Source organism: Taudactylus pleione, unplaced genomic scaffold, assembly GCF_031769625.1.
Source record: "Taudactylus pleione unplaced genomic scaffold, aTauple2 ptg000043l, whole genome shotgun sequence".
Lineage (NCBI taxonomy): Eukaryota > Metazoa > Chordata > Amphibia > Anura > Myobatrachidae > Taudactylus > Taudactylus pleione.
The window spans coordinates 8,374,691-8,393,709 of NW_028284445.1; the positions used below are offsets into that span (position 1 = coordinate 8,374,691).

At 46.4% G+C, this 19,019-nt stretch overlaps 1 protein-coding gene across 1 annotated transcript in view; it reads right to left on the reverse strand.

Annotated features, from left to right (window-relative positions):
• KL (klotho) overlaps window positions 1–19,019 on the reverse strand; it is a 100,914-nt gene that overhangs the window by 13,191 nt on the left and 68,704 nt on the right. The window contains exons 2-3 of the mRNA XM_088460232.1: window positions 8,308–8,818; window positions 6,328–6,596 (exon numbers count right to left, since the gene is read on the reverse strand). Coding sequence (XP_088316358.1) covers window positions 6,328–6,596; window positions 8,308–8,818 — 780 coding nt within the window. The remainder of the gene's footprint in view (window positions 1–6,327; window positions 6,597–8,307; window positions 8,819–19,019) is intronic.

Below are 19,019 nucleotides of genomic sequence, written 5' to 3' on the forward strand. Positions count from 1 at the left end.
CATGCCAGTGCGTTTGAACGCCGTTGCAGGGGCGTGCATAAATTAGGCACCGTGATGCCATACGCAGCTTGGGCTTTCACTGCGTGCAATGAGGTTAGCAATTCCTGAGTAAGGTCTGACCTTGTGCTAGTGTGCGTGAGGCTGCGATGGTACTCCATGTTACCGATGTCTTGCGAAGTATTATGGATGTCTGTAAGGTAAGGTGGGCGTCCTTATGTTGTGCTGTGATTGCATAGTGATCGCAGTGGATTAGCATACTATCACAGTGAGACTAAGGGCCTGATTCAGACCCACTCGCGAGCGGCTGTCCGCTCGCAAGTGGGTCGATGTTATGGACTGAGCATGCGCACGACGGAGGGAGCTCCGTCGTGCGCATGCGCCAGACGCGACGAGCGAAGGAAAGTCCTTCGCTCGTTGTGTCCGATCAAAGGGGGCGTGCTGTCAATGTTGATTGACAGCACGCCCCCTTTGGTGGGCGTGCCGGGGGCGTGCCTCCCTGCCGGGGGCGTTCCCACGGGAACGCCTCCCGTCAGAAGCCGGCCCACTGACATCACTAGTGATGTCAATGGGAGTGATTTTGGCTCTGATAGAGCCAAAATCACTCCGGAGCTTGCGGTTGAAAACCTCAGCCGCAGGCTCCGGCTCGCAAATTCGATGGTCGCGATGGTCTCGACCATCGCGACCATCACAATGCACGCTCGTATAGCCTGTGGGTGGTGACCCACAGCTATACGAGCGTCCAGGAGGACGCTCCATGAAAATGGACACCGGCCCTCATTCAGAGCGTGCGCTCTGCTCAGAGCGTACGGCTCTGAATGAGGGCCTAAGTGCATTATCACAGTCACGATCGCAGTTGCGATCTGTACTGAATCAGGCCCACAGGTTCCCCTGTCTAACCTATCATACTGAGAGGGGAAAGCACGCATAGGCTACCCTTTCACTAATAGTCCTAACCTATTCAACGTTGGGACTGGACCTCAGGAGCTAGGAAGGATATGGTTGGCTGTACCTTAAAGATAAGACACAGCTCCTTCTTGGCCACCAGGCCAGATATCCATTTTTTAATTCACTGCTTTACCAGGGATCTTGGGCGCCAGTCGCAGTGAGGACATGCTTTTGTTTTTTTTCCCACTGGACTTGGTTGGATGAAAATAGGACTGAGGACCTGATTCAGACCCGCTTGCTAAGGCGTGATCGCTCGCTCTGAGCGATTTTTGCCCATCTGCGCATGATTCGCAGTGCGTAAGCCATTTGTTGCGATCTGATTTTGTTTGTTCGTAAGCAACTATCAGGTCGCTGCTTTGAGTGACAGATAGTGCCGTTTGTGGGTGGTAACAGGGGAAGGTGCTTGTGAACGGGGGAGTGATGTTGCGAACGCAGGTGTGCCAGTCCACCAAAACGCTGTTTAAAGGGCGTGCATATTTAGCAAAGTAGCGTAACTGAACACTTCACCTGCATGTATTTCAGCCCGCACTGATCGCAGTGCTTGCGGTGGGGAAAGGCAACCCCCAAGGGCTGCGAGCAGCTCCGTTGGCTCACGATGGTCCAGATTAATCATACATTTCCCAGACATGACGTGTGTTGCGAGAGGCAAGGGGGAGTCTTCAGACCCTTGCGAGCGCACTTTGCCGCAGCTCGCTAACACACAGTGGGCATCCTTACACGACGCAGTGCGAGCGCTTAGTTTAAACAGCCGGCCCCTTTTTGCCAGCAAGCGATCGCATCTTGCAAGTGGGTCTGAATGAGCTGCTGAGGGTACAGATAAGTCTGAAGATAAGGAATTACTATTTTGTTTATTTTTTTTAGTGCCATTTTTTTTAAAGGTGGACAATATTTTTTCATTTTTGCAACACATTGGCACTTTTATTTATATTTCATTATAAAGGATCAATATTTTTGATAACTGTAATAGAGGCCACACCTTTTATTTTATTTTTAAAGGGGCACTCTATTTTATAAGACCATAAGTAAATACATTTTCATTTGGTAAGGGAGTATTTATAATTACACTGGTACCAGCAGGGTTGGACTGGCCAACAGGGGTACAGGGGAATTCCCCGGTGGGCCCCATTGCCTGAGGGCCCCACCACTTGCTCTAATTTCAGGTTCCACACTGCGCACTACATTATTACTCTATTAGAGGGTCAGTTACATGGTCTCTAATGTCTGCCCAAGCCTCTGTGGTGGCTGGCCTCATCCCCTGTGGTAACTGACGACATCCCAAAGCATGGACCCTTACCAATGCATTCCCCCGGTGGGCCCTTCATGCTCCAGTCTTGCTCCTGTCTGACACTGGGTACCAGAAGCTCAAGGTAGCAAGAAGGATACACTCGGCCTGATGCCAAATATCACAGGCTTATTAGAGAAGGTGAGGGGGGAGTACGTGACCTCTTTTTAATTGTTATTATAATTTTTCAACGTGTTGCACTGTCCAAGTAGCCATCAGTGTGTGGTTTTTACACCATCTCCACTTGCTGTCAGCTTGGTTTATCACTTTCCAAATCACAGTGCACTATGGGGCCCATTTATCAACGAGTTTTATCATGCGCAATGAGTGTTAAAACTTATTGCCTAGGATAATGGTGCTCCTGCCAATCAGCTCCCAACTGTCATCTGTTTGAAAAATGACAGTTAGGAGCTGATTGGCTGGAGCACCATTATCCTAGGCAATAAGTTTTAACACTCATTGCGCATGATAAAACTCGTTGATAAATGAGCCCCAATCTTGCAATTTGGAGGGTAAACCTGTCACAAATTTACGTTCTGCCCGAGGTATGTATTTGCTAAATGACACTATCATTCATTTTAAAGTTTACATTGTTAGAAATGTACCTCAATACTCACTTTGCCATATATAATTGGTGTTACACTGAAAGTATAATCCAATTCTTGTTTTTGCTTGTAGGAGTAAAATGAGATGCATGAGTCTGCATATATGAATGTCTATGATATGCCCTCCCCCTTTGAATATTGCAGACAGTGCCAGCCTGCCTGTTATGCCGGGTATGCAGCTGCTTAGAGCGCCACACTAAAGGCTCACACACACTTAATGATATCGTTCATGGAGCATATCATTAAGTGTTTCCCCTGCACTGCCGGGCTCAATGTCGTTCCCGTCATTGAGCATACACATTAACGGTATCGTTCAGTGACGTCACTCTCCCTCATCCCCGAACTTGCACAACCTGACTATATCATCAGGTTGCCCTGCAAGTACAGGCGATGAAAGACATCATTAATGGTCCGCGGGAGCGCGCATCGTTAACGATATCATGCATACACACTGGCTAATATTGAACGAGATGAACGATAACGATATAATTTTCATCCACATTGATCAATATATTGTCTAGTGTGTATGCGGCTTAAGAATGGCGCTACCGCCACCAATCCCCCACTGCCACTGCCAGTCCCCCGCTGTGCAGAGCCGGCAGGTAAGTTTGATGTTGCTGGCGAGGAGAGGGGCTTAGCTATAAGGGGCTGTAATGAGGGGGCTGTGCAGTAAGGGGCTGTGAAGAGAGGGGCTGCGCCGTGGGGGGCTGCACTTTGAGGGGATGTGATGAGAGGGGATGTGATGAGGTGGGGCTGTGCTGTGAGGGGCTGTGATGAGGGGGCTGTGCCGTGAGGGGCTTTGATGAGAGGGCATGTGATGAGGTGGGGCTGTGCTATGAGGGGATGTGATGAGGGGGACTGTGATGAGAGGGGCTGTGCTGTGATGGGCTGTGATGATGGGGACTGCGCTGTGAGGGGCTGTGATGAGGGGGGCTGTGATGTGGGGGACTGTGCTGTGATGAGGGGGGCTGTGCTGTGAGGGGCTGTGATAAGGGGGACTGTGCTGTGAGGGGCTGTGATGAGAGGGGCTGTGCTGTGAGGGGGTGTGATGAGGGGGGCTGGGATGTGAGGCTCTAATGAGGGAGGCCGTCCTGTGAGGGGCTGTGGTGAAGGGGGCTGTGATGTCAAGGGGGGTGAGCTGTGTGGTGCTGTGATGAGGGGGCAGTTCTGTGAGGGGCTGTGATGAGGTGGGCTGTAATGAGGGGCTGTGATGAGGAGGGCTGTGCTGTGAGGGGCTGTGCTGTGTGGTGCTGTGATGAGGGGGGCTGTTCTGTTAAGGGCTGTGATGAGGTGGGCTGTAATGAGGGGCACTGTGGTGTGAGGAGCTGTGTTAATAGGGGGCTTTGGTGTGTGATTCTGTGCTGTGGGGGGCTGTGCTCTGAGGGATTGTAATGAGGGGGACTGTGCTGTGAGGGGGCTGTGATGAGGGTGACTGGTGTGAGGGGCTGTGCTGAGGGGCACTGTGGTGTGAAGGGCTGTGATAATGGTGGCTGTGGTGTGAGATGCTGTGCTGAGGGGGGCTGTATTGTGATGAGGGGACTGTGCTGTGAGGGGGACTGTGCTGTGAAGGGCTGTGATGAGGAGGGGCTGTGATGAGGAGACTCATGTGAGAGGCTGTGATGAGGGGGGCTGTGTTGTGAGGGGGACTGTGTTGTGATGGGCTGTGAAGAGGGGGATTGTGATGAGGTGGGTTGTGCTGATGGGCACTGAGGTGTGAGGGGCTGTGATGAGGTGGGCTGTGCTTATGGCCACTGAGGTGTGAGGGGCTGTGATGAGGTGGGCTGTGCTTATGGCCACTGAGGTGTGAGGGGCTGTGATGAGGTGGGCTGTGCTTATGGCCACTGAGGTGTGAGGGGCTGTGAAGAGGTGGGCTGTGCTTATGGCCACTGAGGTGTGAGGGGCTGTGAAGAGGTGGGCTGTTATAATATGGGTTGTGGTGTGAGATGCTGTGCTGTGAGGGGTTGTAATGTGCTGTGAGGGGGCTGTTATGTGAGGGAGGCTGTGCTGTGTGGTGCCGTAATGAGAGTGACTGTTGTGAGGGGCTGTGTTGAGGGGCACTGTGGTGTGAAGAGCTGTGATAATGGGGGCTGTGGTGTGAGATGCTGTGCTGAGGGGGGGCTGTATTGTTATGAGTGGACTGTGCTGTGAGGGGTACTGTGCCGTGAAGGGTACTGTTCTGTGAGGGGTACTGTGCTGTGAGGGGCTGTGATGAGGAGGGGCTGAGATGTGAGGAAGACTGTGTTGTGAGGGGGATTGTGGTGAGGTGAGCTGTGCTGAGGGGCACTGAGGTGTGAGGGGCTGTGATGAGGTGGGCTGTGATAATGGGGGTTGTGGTGTGAGATGCTGTGCTGTGGGGGGGGGCTGTGAGGAATCCTGTAATGGGAGAGGGATTTTCTGTGCTGTGGAGGGGGGGGGTGCTGTGATGTGGGGAGAGGGGCGAGAGGTGCTGTGCTTACCCACAAAACTAGGCTCGGGCCAGCCCTGATTGCAAAGCATATGTGACAGATTCAGGGCCTGATTCACTACTGAACACAACTGCGAATGCAATAGCGATTACGCACGCAGTTCAACTGCTATAGTATGCTAATCAATTGCGATCGCTATCCAGTCTCAGCACTACACAAGGACGCCCACTTTGCTTAGCACACATCCGGAATGTTTAGCAAGACTGTAAAATCATCGGTACAATCGAGTACCATCGCAGCCTCACGCACACTTGCACAATCCCTGACCTTACGCTGAAATTGCTAACTTCCACGCACCCTATGTTGCCTCAGGCTGCATAAGGCATCATAGTGGCTAATTTATGCATTGCCCTGCAATGGTGTCCGAACTCACTGGGATGCCTGTGTTTCGCAGACCACCCCTGCGTCACCACCCACAAACGACACTTCCTGTCAATCACTCTGTTGTGAACTGCGCATGCATGACTACACAGACCAATTGCAATCGGTCGATTGCGTGTGTATTAGCAATTGCGTTCCTTGCTGAATCAGGCCTGCAGTTAGCAGGGGGCTTTACCCTGCAGCTAATAGTCAACCCTGAGCTATTCAATGAAGGGCTGCTACCCCGAGCGTTAAGCCCCAGAGGGTGCACTTTACGTGACTTTTTCCTCACAGCCTCAGGAGCTGCTAGGAAAAATGCATGTTAAATGCACCCTCTGGGACTTAATGCACGGGGTAACCCATGGATTCTCTGTTAAGTGCAGTAACCTATGGGATACCCCGCACGTTATGTCCCAGAGGGTGCATTTAACATGCATTTTTCATAGTAGCTCCTGAGGCTGTGAGGATAAATCCACATTTAGTACACGTCTTACCTGAGAGTTTACTGTGTGAAGAAACTGACTAATAATTGAATACCTCCAGCCATTAAATGTGAAGCTTTACCTGCACCGTAAACACTGCAGGTAAATGACTAAATGTAATAAAAAAAAATAAGGATATTTTAAAAAAAAAAAAAAACAACAACTTTTTTTTTAATAAACTGTATTACCTGTATTGTGCATGCAGAAATACCCCAAGCAAAACTGCAGGGAAAAGTTCCTGTGACCAGTTGATTCTCCAGTAATAGTGGGAATCCGTTTTTCTTAATGAGCTGCTGATAAAACAAAGCTGAGGATTTAGGCATCAACTTCTTGACGGGACTTGAAAAATCGACATAAAACAGTCCACGTCTGATCGTGTACTCTCTGTGCCATTCAAACCCATCCATGAGAGACCAGGCTGTGTATCCAATAATGTTTACTCCATCTGTTCTAATTGCTGAAAATGATTCAGAGCAAGAAACATTATATATATATATACACACACACACACACACACACACACACACACACACACACACTTCCAAAATGGTGGATCCCTGAGAGATTCTGGCAATATACCTGAAGCCAAGCCAAATAAAGAAGCGGTGGGCAGATTTATCAGGCCCCAGCCACTGTGGTTAAATGGCGCTTTGTGGAGGGTGGGGCATTATATGCAAAATTGCCTCACTGAGTTTTGCCAACCCGTGAGCTTTCCTGGGGGCGAGATCTAAATCGCCTGCTGGAAAGCTCAGGAGGTAATACACTTCACCAATTTTAAAAACTAGAAAGTGCTAAAGTGGATACGATCTAAGAAACATAACTGAATTGGGGATGGATTGTGTAGGGCAGTGGTAAAGTTACAGAATGTGGAATACGTGTGGCTAGTGAATAGAGTGTTTCTTAGTGCACCAACATTTGTGTGTGCCAAAGGTCCTAGGATATAAAGCCAGATGTATTCAAATGTCAGGCAGAGTGTGTTAAGTGTTCATATATATCCATTTGTTTTTGTTTTACAGATGTGTCCTCAACTTCTGTGGCTTCAGTGACACCAAACAGCCGCTCTCGGCAGGCCAGGTCCTGGGAGACTCGGCCACGCTGAGTGTCTTTTTTGTAAAAAATTGTGCAACTTGGGCCTGATTCAGAGATGTGCGCTAACCCAATCGTTAGTGTACATCTACGATGGTTTAGGGTCTCTGCATCTCGCATTCAGTCCCCCCAAGCCGCAGCATGTCAATTATGTCAATCGTTTATGGGACGGAGTGGGGACGTGGCTGGCCACCACTCTGTTCCCGTAAACGGGAGTGTGTCGTCCCCGTTTTCCGGAGGGACGAGGCCAGGGTCTGCGTTGGTTGACACCGATTTCTTGGCCTCACAGCTGCCAGGACCCGGCCACGCTGCGGCAAGCTTCAGCTGCGGTGGTGATTCCAGGCTGTGACCTCGGTCATCTGTTTCCTACAGACACCTCCTGCTGAATTAGCATTTTAGATGGACGGATTTGCTTGTGTGCAGCTCAGTAATTCCGTCCATCTCTGAATTCGCATATTAAACAACTGGAAGCGTTAAAACTACTCTGCTGAATTACAATGATCAATTTGATGTGCGATATTTGTACATCGGTGTGTGCGAATGAGTCTGAATCTGTATACGATTATGAAGCGCTACGATGCAGCAGCAAGGGCTTTTTCTCATGCACCATTCCATTGTGCGTCATCTGCGACTCTGTACGTGTTTAAAACTAATGTGTGCGGTTAAAGTCACAGCCTGGCGCATCTAGTACACTGAGACTTGTGTTTCACTGCGTCTGCGATGCATATGAGAAGCTATATTAAAAAAAAAAAAAGATGCCCCCCAGAGCGGCGTAGTCGTGCTGGGCGTCTCGCTTAGTATGGCGTATTGACGCTAGGTGTATGAGGACACATCTGCATGTAAGTGTATTTCTTAAACTAGTAAAACACTGAGAGCCCTAATTCTGAGATCTTGTACATGTAAGGTGATACTTATTTTAGATTGGAAATAGATTAAACTTTTTTACATTATCAAATTATTTTTAAGCATTTTGGATAAATAAAAAAGCAGCAATTACATCTTCCAAATAACTTTATCACAAGATTTCTATTTTATATCCCCATACAAAATGTACAGAACGCTTATGTCTGAATTTAACTTACCCTTTAGAGTTTCCATGACAAACTTCTTGAGGTAATACATATACTTTGCATCCTCACGCTTAGTAAAATCTGCAATAAGCCAACTGTTCTCCACAATAAATATTGGTGGTTTGTTGTACTCCATATTGATCCAGTACAGTAGCTTCCGCAAATCCACAGACTCCGTCTGTCTGAACTTCATGTCCGGATCCAGCATTTGAAAGCTCAGGATCGGCCCAAAGGAGAGGGCAAAGAAGTCGGCTGACCCTTTATTGAACCTCTTCTCCTCTTCTGTAAAGTCAGGCAGAAGGGCAGAAAGGTTTCTCTTCATGGACTGAGGATAATCCCCGTCTATAAATATCGGCCTAGCAAACCATCCCAGCACGAAATCCAGGGACTTCTGACATTCCTGGATGCCGTATTGTGTCATGTTCACAGGGTTGATCCAATGAGAGGCCAGTGCTATAGACACTTGTCCTTTTTGCAGAGAACGGAATTTTTTGTCGTACAGCCGGAAGACGCGAGCATGAGCCTGTTGTGGGAAACACAAACATTGTAAGCCTGTATAAAAAATATCAGTACTTATTAAGTTGTCTTTTGGTGTTCTGTGTGCTCCAACTCCAATTTAGGATTACAAGCTCTATGAAAGGAACCATCTCAATCATAATATTTTCACTGCTGCAGTTGCTGCTTCCCTTTTGTATTGCATTTTGTAGATTTTTAAAATGGTTTGTACATTCTTTGGTGCTATATAAACAGTGGTGCTTGAAAGTTTGTGAACCCTTCAGAACTTATTATATTTCTGCTGAAATTTGTCCTAAAACTACCTCAGATTTTCACACAAATCCTAAAAGTAGATAAAGAAAACCAAATCAAACAAACGAGACAACAAAATTAGACATGCAAATTTATTTATTGAGGAACATTATTCAATATCAATATCACATATCTGTGAGTGGCAAAAGTATTTCAATATCTGGTATGACCCCCTTGTGCAGCAATAACTGCTTCTAAACGTTTCCGGTAATTGTTGAGTAGTCCAGAACATCGGCTTCGAGGAATTTGACCCCATTCCGCCATACAAAACAGCTTCAACTCTGTTATGTTGGTGGGGTTCCTCCCATGAACTGCTCACTTCAGGTCCTTCCACAACATTTCAACTGGATTATCGTCAGGACTTTGACTTGGCCAAAACTTTAAATTTATTTTTCTTCAACCATTCTTTGGTTGAATGACTCGTGTGCTTTGCTGCATGACCCACGTTCTCTTGCGATGCAGCTCATGGACAGATGTCCTAACATTTTCCTTTAGAATATTCTTGTATAATTCAGAATTCATTGTCCCATCAATGATGGTAAGTCATCCTGGGCCTGATGTGTATTACAGAGGCTATGAGGTTTTATGCTGGAATACAGTGTTCTCCTTTCTCCAAACATAATGCTTCTCATTTAAACCAAAAAGCTCTATTTTGCATTCTGGGCCTGATTCATCCTTGGGAATAGAGAGATCTCTCTCAACTGATCATCTTGGTGAAACCATGCTACACTGCAGGTGGGGCAGATTTAAAATGTGCAGAGAGATTTAGATTTGGGAGGAGTGTTTCCAAACTGACATCTTAATTGTAGAGTAATAATAAAGCTGTGCAGTATTTGTGGGCTACATGCAAAAGCAGCCAGTATTTTACCCCACATGTAAAAAAATGTATGTATTTACACCCCTTGCATTGCAACATGGTTTGTTCAGGTTCACAGTTAAGAGAAATCTCTCGCTCTATTCCCTAGTCTTCTGGCTTGTCCAGGTGATCTTTAGCAAACTGCTGACGGGCAGCAATGCTCTTTTCGGAGAGCAGTGGCTTTCTCCTTGCAATCCTGCCATGCACACCATTGTTGTTCAGTGTCCTCCTGATGGTGGACTCATGAACATTAACATTAGCTAATGGGCTGGATGTACTAATGTTGCTGTGACCATTCCACCAGTCACCGCAACCTTACTAACATATGCGATTAGTATCGCAAAGGACAGCTCTTGCTATAAGAACTGCCCTTTCCGAAGCAGCCGATGCCGGGTGAGGGGTCTCCATGGGACCCCGCCCCCTCTGAGCCCCGGGAACTTCCTGCTGGTGACCTGTGCAGGAATTCCCAGCGGAGGACCCAGGTGGAGCGTGGAGGGCCAGTGCTGGGTGACGGCAAAGCGACGGATGCGGGATGCAGTAAGAAGCCCATAGGCTTCTATAGGGTAACGCCAGGTTTTTCTGGCGTTACCCTCCGCATTGATAATAGGGTGGCCGGGGCTTAGTACATATAGAAATGTGGTAAAAACCCAGAAAACTGGATTTTTTTCACCACATTTTTCCTTTAGTACATCCCACCCAATGTGAGAAAGGCCCTCATTTGCTTAGAGGTTACCTTGGGTTCCTTTGCGACCTTGCAAACTATTAGAAGCCTTGCTCGTGGCTTGATCTTTGTTGGTCGACCATTCCTGGGGAGGGTAATAATGGTCTGGAATATGCTCCATTTGTACACAATCTGTCTGACTGTTGATTGGTGGAGTCTTTATAGATGGTTTTGTAACCTTTTCCAGCCTGATGAGCATCAACGGCTCTTCTTCTGAGGTCCTCAGAAATCTCCTTTGTTCGTGGTATGATATTCTTCCACTAACGTGTTGTGAGCATCAGACTTTGATAGATACCTGTTCTTTTAAAAAGACAGGTTGTCCACTCACACCTGACTGTCATCCCATAGATTGAAAATACCTGACTCTAATTTCACCTTCAAAATATCTGCTAAGCCTAAAGGTTCACATAGTTTTGACACTCACAGATATGTGATATTGGATCATTTTCCTGAAGAAAAAAAAAAAAAAAAAAAAAGGAGCATGTCTATTTTTTTGTCTCATTTGTTTAATATGGTCGCTCTTTATCTACTTTTGGGACTTGTGTGAAAATCTGAGGTAGTTTTAGGCCAAATTTCAGCAGAAATATAGAAGCTTCTGAAGGGTTCACAAACTTTCTAGCACCACTGTACATGTTGTGCTGCTCAGACTCCGTTCCTTGTATTGGCATTTTCATTAGTCATAAGAAATGATTGCACACATCCAAATGTAGCACTCATAATTATACAGAGCAATGTTTGGGAATCATTTTCCACCTTGGTATCCCTGGCAGTCCATTTGCATTATTTGTATCCCCAACATTTGCAAAGCAATATATTGGTAATGAATACAATTGCTATTAGAGCCTAACCCACCTCTCTATATCCACAATATACCCTCTATACTCACTGTCTCTGCCCTCTATGTCCCCCCTGTCTGTCTGTTCCGCTTCTAGATTGTAAGCGCTATCGAGCGATTCCCTCCTATTTCATGTTTTTTTCCTTCCAGACCTCATCATCTTCCCCCCATTGCCAACAACGGCACCTGGCAAGCGCTGTGGGCCCCTTGTGGTGACAAATAAAGGAAAATAATAATGAGATAAAATGTTCAGGTGCCACTATCCTGTATATAATAGCAAAAAGGAATAAACAAGTCTTTTTTTTTTTAAATGACAAGAACAGAAATAATGGGGGCGGGAGGGAGGGAGAGAGAGAGGGAGAGGGGGAGAGGGAGAGAGAGGGAGAGGGAGAGGGAGAGGAGGGGAGGGGGAGAGGGAGAGAGCTCTGAGGACCTTCACTATCATCATCTGCTGTTTGTATCTGCCCCGCAAATAATACATCTCTCTCAGGCATGTAGGCGTCTGTGTGCTGGCCTGCATATGGCCCCCACATATGTGCAGATGCAAGTAGGCGTAAGCGTCAAAATGACACATACAGTATCTGCACTGGTACAGATGCACGCAGCCACTTTCTGGAAATGCGTAGTATGAAATTCAGAATTTTACCACATTCCAGCTGGTGTAGTACTCACTCCGCATCAGCCTAAAAACGTTTAATTCAGTGTGCCGCTGGATGTACATTTGTAGCATGAGCCAGAGTGCTGGTCCACTCACTGGCCCTGCTACTGTGGAAGTGTCAAGCTTGGCAGAGGCCCCAGGTAGCATGGCGGGGTGGGGTCCGAGCCCATCCGCCGATGCGGCGGGACCCAGAGACACCAGGCATGACGAAGGGCCTGGACTTTGGAGGATCCAGTCCCCGTCTGTTATGACAGCAGAGGGCCGAGCCCCAAGACCCTTAGGCCCTATAGATATATTTGTTGGGCCCATATTAGGTGGCACTAAGTCGTCTTGTACGGGAGGGCACTAGGTCCTATAGTGTCATTAGTTTGTGCCCAACAATAGGTGGCACTAGGCCACAACATTTGAGAGGTCATTAGGCCTTTGGTTTCGTTATTTTGACCCCCATGTTAGGCAGCACTAGGCATTGGTACAGAGGGCAATAGGTCCTAAAGGTATTGTTAAATTGCATGGTTACTAGCCCCTTGGTTAGGCAGTCAGGCCCCCATGAAAGCTAGACTGTGCTAAATCATTGTATTCCCCCACAGCCAGGCCTTCATTATAGGTAGGCTGTTGGCAAGTCACTATAAGCCCCACACAGTCAGGCCCCAAATAAAGGTATGCTGTAGAAGTAACTGAATCTGCCACAGTCAGGCCCTCGTTAAAGGTAGGCTGTTGAGAAGGCACCTGCTTGTATATTTGGGTGCTGTAATTGTATGTTTGCATTGTTTCATAACTATTACAGATGCGTGTGACCCCCATGTTTTGGTTTTGGATTCATCCTAGTGTTTTGGTTTTGCAAAACCACCCTCAAGTGTTTTAGCTTTGGATATGTTTATAGCGACACTAATAGCGACACTAATTGAATAGCTCAGGGCAGAGCTTTAGCTGTGGGGTAAACTCTGTGGCTAATTGAATCTGCCCCTTAGAATCTGATTTGTTGCTATGGGCAGCACTACCATTTTAGTTCCACCTGGTTTCAGAAACTTCCCCCTGTTATCGGCATGTCTAGATTATATATTGTCTTTATTTCAGGTAAACATCTGACTTAAGGCTACAACTCCACCATATTTCTGTAGTAATACAAACTTATCCTTATCCCAAAGCTATAAAAAAATTATGTCTCGGCGCTGATGGCTGTTACAGTGTTGGAATAATTATTGTTTTGTACTGGTGTGTGCAGGATGTCACAGTATTGGAATAATGATCATTTTGTTTTAAGTGGAGCTGAGTCATTTCTCTGCGGGAATCGATATTCTTTATTCTAAGACTGGAGAAACCCAGAGCACTAATCACTGCTTAATAACGGTCTTGGAAGATATACAAATCTTCCAGAGGGAAGGTAATTACTCTGTGCCAAAAGCCAAAACTCTGTTATCAGGTATGACCTATGTAGCTTTATGTTACCGTCTTTTGATCTATAGTACTTTAATTTTAGCTCTGTATCTAACCCTTAGTGAAAACAGGGTTTGAACAGTTATGCATCGAAATGACTTAATTCAATACAATTTTAAGTGTACTGTATCTGCAGTATTGTCAGGCTCTGTCGGTGGCAGCTGTAGAGTTGCTGCACAGGTATTGAGAAATCATGAATGTATACCCACCACGTGCTATGAGATTCTTCATTTTATCTGGAACATGTGTGATACCCCTGGCCCTGACAGGATGCAGTGGATGTTGCAATATAGGAGGCTGCCAACAGGTGGAGACATTACACACTAAAACTGAGAAAATCCAGCAACAGGACAGTGTATTTGTGGCCACACATGCACAGTTGAGGCCGGGAGACTCAGAAGTGTGGAGTGCAGATAGGAGTGAGCTGACGCAGGTCTGCTGTGAGAGACAAAAGACTAGGTAAAGTATACAGCTGAAGTGGTGAGGTGACAGAAGCCGCTGAATATCTGCTGATGGTGTGCTAAGTGACCACTGCAGAAGCACTAGTTGAGACTGAGACAAAGCTGGAGACAGGATGTCTGGGAGCTGCAGCTGAGATCCGTGGAGACTGAGTTAGTAAAAGATATGTAGGATGTCCCTTCTGAGCAGCAGAGCTACTGAGAATTGTTTAGGAGCTATCAAGAACTGTTTGAGAGCTACTGAGAACTGTTACAGAGCAATTACGAGAGTGTATGAGAGATACTGAAATACTGAATTATCAACAGATACTGAGAATCTGCTATATTTCAAGAACTGTGTAATCCTGACTTGCGCAAGTAGCTAAGTTTGAGTACACAGCGTGATACTCATCTTGTTTGAGCTACTAGAGAAACAGTGTCAGTGTAAGGAGAGGCAGCCATTTTCTGTGAATACTGAGCTGTTATTGCTACTGTACAATGTTGAAGATAATTGGGACCTTTTGAAAGTGGAACTGTGGGCCTGATTCAGAGTTGGGAATTGAGTAAGATATCTCTCTCAACTGTGAGCGTGAACAAACCATGTTGCAATGTAAGGGGTGTAAATACATACATTTTTATACATGTGGGGTAAATACTGGCTGATTTTGCATGTGGCCCACAAATGCTGCACAGTTTTATTATTACTCTACAATTTAGATATCAGTTTGGAAACACTCCTCCCAAATCTAAATCTCTCTGCACATTTTAAACCTGCCCCACCTTCAGTGCAGCATGGTTTCACCGAGATGATCAGTTGAGAGAGATATGTCACTCTATTCCCAAGTCTGAATCAGGCCCTGTGTTTGTTGTGCCTTGTCATTGGAAAGCCAAAGCTATTGCTCTCTAGAATCAGGAAAGAGCGGCAGAGGATGCTAAGCTTATTGCTATTACCAGTTGTGGATTACAAATACATGCATGTTATAGGTCAATGGGCCTCATTCAGAGATGTACAGTATGATGTTAAGAGCAGTGTATGGGCAGAATCTGTACTGCATATGTTCATTCTTCTTCTGCAAGATCTCTTGCAGTTCCCCAAAGCCGCAGCTAATTGAAAGGCTGCAGTCATTTGGGGATGGGTAGTGGGTTGGGCCGGCCGGCATTCGCTGAAATAGGGGGTATATCGCCCCTTGTTTTCTGGGAGTACCAAAACCAGGGTCTGCGTCTTCCAATGGTAGTGATGGTGATCTGATACTGCGTTTTCGGACGCAGCACTCGGGTCACAGATGCTGGCAGGAGGAGTCTTTCCTACAGACGCCTACTACTGCATTACCATATGTTAAAGATGCAGCAGTGATGCTAAATGTGTGCATCTCTGAATCAGGGCCATTGATCGTCCAGCAGCAGACTACTCCAACAGAACTTTGTGTACTTTAGAGTAAAATAATAACAGTTTTGAGTTCTCATTTTTTTTTCTAAATCTGCTGAATAATAATCCATGTTGCTATTACTGTATATTTGTGTTTTGCACAGGTTAATGTGTGTTTAAAGTATAGTATATTGAGACAACCGAGAAATTGCCCCTTTTTCTAGATATAAAAGGAAAAGGAAGATCCGCTGGAGCTGCCGTCTCAGCTGGTACCATCTACACCTAACCTTTCTGTGCCCACTATCACACCTGGGATACTATTAGCAGAGTTGACCCATCAGTTTTATCATTTTAACTGAGCTGCTGAACACACATCATTAGCACAAAGTATTCATTTCTTTATACTATAAGTACTCAGGACCCATAAGATAATATGAGAGTACTGGAATACTCTCCACTTCCATATGGAAGTGTGCTGGGTGCGCAGAGGGTGGTTAGAGGCAATTAGTCCATACAGCAGACAACTTAACCAGCTTGAAGGTTTATTAACCAGGTAAACACAGGAGGCATTAGGCACAGGGTTAAATAGGTACAGGTTGAAGTGCCAGGTGCAGCGTGGAGCATATAGGTTATGCTGCGCGTTGTAGTGTGCCAGGTAGTATGGGCACATGTACCCTCCGGAATCGGTATGATTTACCGCCGGACCCATGCCCGGCGGTTGGAATCCCGACAGCGGCATCCCGGGAGAGGAGGAAATCCCTAGCGTCCTAAGGTAAGTATTGACTAACCTATTTCTACCCCCTAACCCTCCCTTAGGGGTGCCTAACCCTAATCCACCCTCTATGTGCCTAAACCTAACCCCCCCTTCCCCGCCACCTAAACCTAAGTCCCCCTGGGGGGTGCCTAATCCTAACCCTCCGCCCCATGACTATCCGTACTCGGCGTCCCTTCGATCGGGATGCTGGGCATCGGGCTCCTGGCGTATGTCTAATGACAGGCATTGGCATATTGACGCCTGTCTTTAGACCCTTGCCGGGATATGACAGTCAGGAAGCCGGCTGTCAGGATTAGGTCCGCCGGCTTCCCGACTGCATACTGTACCCTCCTGCTAGGTAGTGGTATGTTCCTCGGGGTAAGTGGTGGTTGTACAGGGCAACAGGGGACCTGTGGGGCCTTGTATGGCTTGCTGATGACTGAGAATCTCAGAGGCACGTCCATGTGGTGTGAATGACGCACAGAGAAGCCGCGCATGAGCAGTAGCACATGCTGGAGGTCAGTCCTCCTGGAGAGAGCCGCAGTGGGTTGTAGTGCCCGCCAGCTCTCAGTAATGGATATAGGCAGCACTGAGTGCCCCTCCTGTCAGGAGGCTGCTACAGGGCAGCTGGAGATAAACACTGATGATGATGACTTGTGTCGAAACCGTATAAATTGGTTGCGATCGCTTAATTGCGCACAAATCGCAACACGACATCCATTGGACGATTTGATCGTCCACGGCCATCTTATGCGAACACAGGCTCCCGCCGCATTTGCGCACACTTGCGCACGCGCAAGTGCGTGCTCGCTATACATGCACACGCATCCCATGCCCCCGCAACTCGTCATATTGTGAATGGCGAGCCATGCTTCTGTGCGCACAACAGTTGAGCGCCATTTTTACATTACATAAACACAAAGTTAGTACAGCAATACTGTTTAAATACTGTTTTGCGTTTCAATCGCATAGCCAGCTTTTAAGTATTATTGTCGGAAACCTTACCCCGACGGACAGCAGCCTTTCCTTACAATAAACTTATATCCCATTTAACCCTAAACTGACTGAGATACGCACAATGCTATGTGTTTTAAAGGTATACAGTGAATGTTACATGTTAAATAGCAGTTATATGATATCTGGGATTAGGAATAAGATAAATGGGTCATGAGTAGTATCTACCGATTTCCCTCTGTCTCAACAGGAATATGAAACCAACAGAATGAATATGGAAGGGATCACTATCGAGTTATGAAGACCTGCCAAGAATTATACTCTATACTGTATAAATCACTGTACACCTCCCCTGTAGATTTGCATGCCAAATGTTAGTACAAAGGGATTTTTTTAACAGTTCAACCTCCAGTGACGTCAACCATTTACTAACAAATGAATAGCAACAACCATTGTGACTCAGTAATAAAGGGCCAATAGGGAACCCCTCTGAGTATTCAGCTTATGTTCAAAGGTAATTGTACACCTATAAATTGCCATGCAGTCTGGATCCCTCCCCTTTCCTTTGCTACCTTTCTCCCTGCCTGACCCTAAAGAAACACACAGCAATCCTGATGGACAGCTGATTAGTCTAGGATCCAGACCGCATAGCGAAGTGTTGGTAATTGTATCTTTGTCTTTATCCTGTATATAGCTGCATTGTATAGATTAAGGCTGATTATACCTTTTTTTACAATATAGTACCTTTGTGTGTGTTGTAACCGCAAACTGTTTCTGTGTGACAAAGTTATTTTATATTGAAATGGGAGGTATGGGCAATCTGGTCTGTGCAATCAAATCTCTCTAATATCGATGCTGTTCAAACGGTATCAATAAATGGGGGCTCATCGAGTTGGATATCACCCATCACTGTGTTTTTGAACTGCTCCCCTCGTCTTGGAACAAAAGACTGGAAAGGCGCCCGCAGATCTTTTTCCTGCATTCCTATTTTTGTTCAGAGACGGAGACTCGCAGTTTGCGAATTCAGAGAGGGCTGATTAGAATCTGGGATAGTGGAGAGAGATTTGTGCTTGCCCACGTTGTTGTAGAACGGCCGCGCATTGCATGCGCAACCGATCGCACAATAACGCCACAAAAGGTTTTAGTGTACATAACGTGCAAACAGTCGCAGCATAGTGCGTGCGACCGGATGTACGGCCACTTCCTGCCATGTGTAGTGATTACATCTAATTGTTTGTAACCGAACGTACAATAGCAAGTGAAGCATGTGACTAGCATTTCTGTTAGAATTCAAATAAATCATCAAGACTGAAATACGTCATATTGATAGGGCTGTAATCAAAAGAAAGGTATTTTTTTTAATTTGGCCACAATATAGAAGTGTGTAAGGTGTATGATTGAGAAATAGGTTGTGCCTTCGTGGTCCCTATTTTAGGTAATAAATATAGGGTATACATAACAGGTATACTGGCAGAGGGGATCCTCCTGGTTTCCTATCATTAAAGAGAGTTAACGATAAAATATAGCTTCCAGTGTAGTTGTAATATTCATCGGTCAGTTAGGGCCTTTGAGTGTTGCGACCGGACCATACGAGTGTGGCATCTCTGACTGAGGCTGGTTGCGGGGACAAAAGGACAATAGGTGGTTACTGTGGTTTTATCTATAGCTAGAAAACTCCTGTGTTCCCTATTATAGGTGGTACTGTGCTTGCCTTAGTAGGTATTGCTGTGTTCCCTATTTTTAGATATTAGCTAACTGTAGAATAGGTGTGTGGAGGCAGCCTATTGGTTAATTCTTCCACCGGTCTCATCATTGTTGTTTTTTTTTTTTCGCAAAATGGGCGCAAAACAGTCAACAGGGATGGTAGACGATGCGCTGTGTATGCAAGGTCCGACCGGGTCG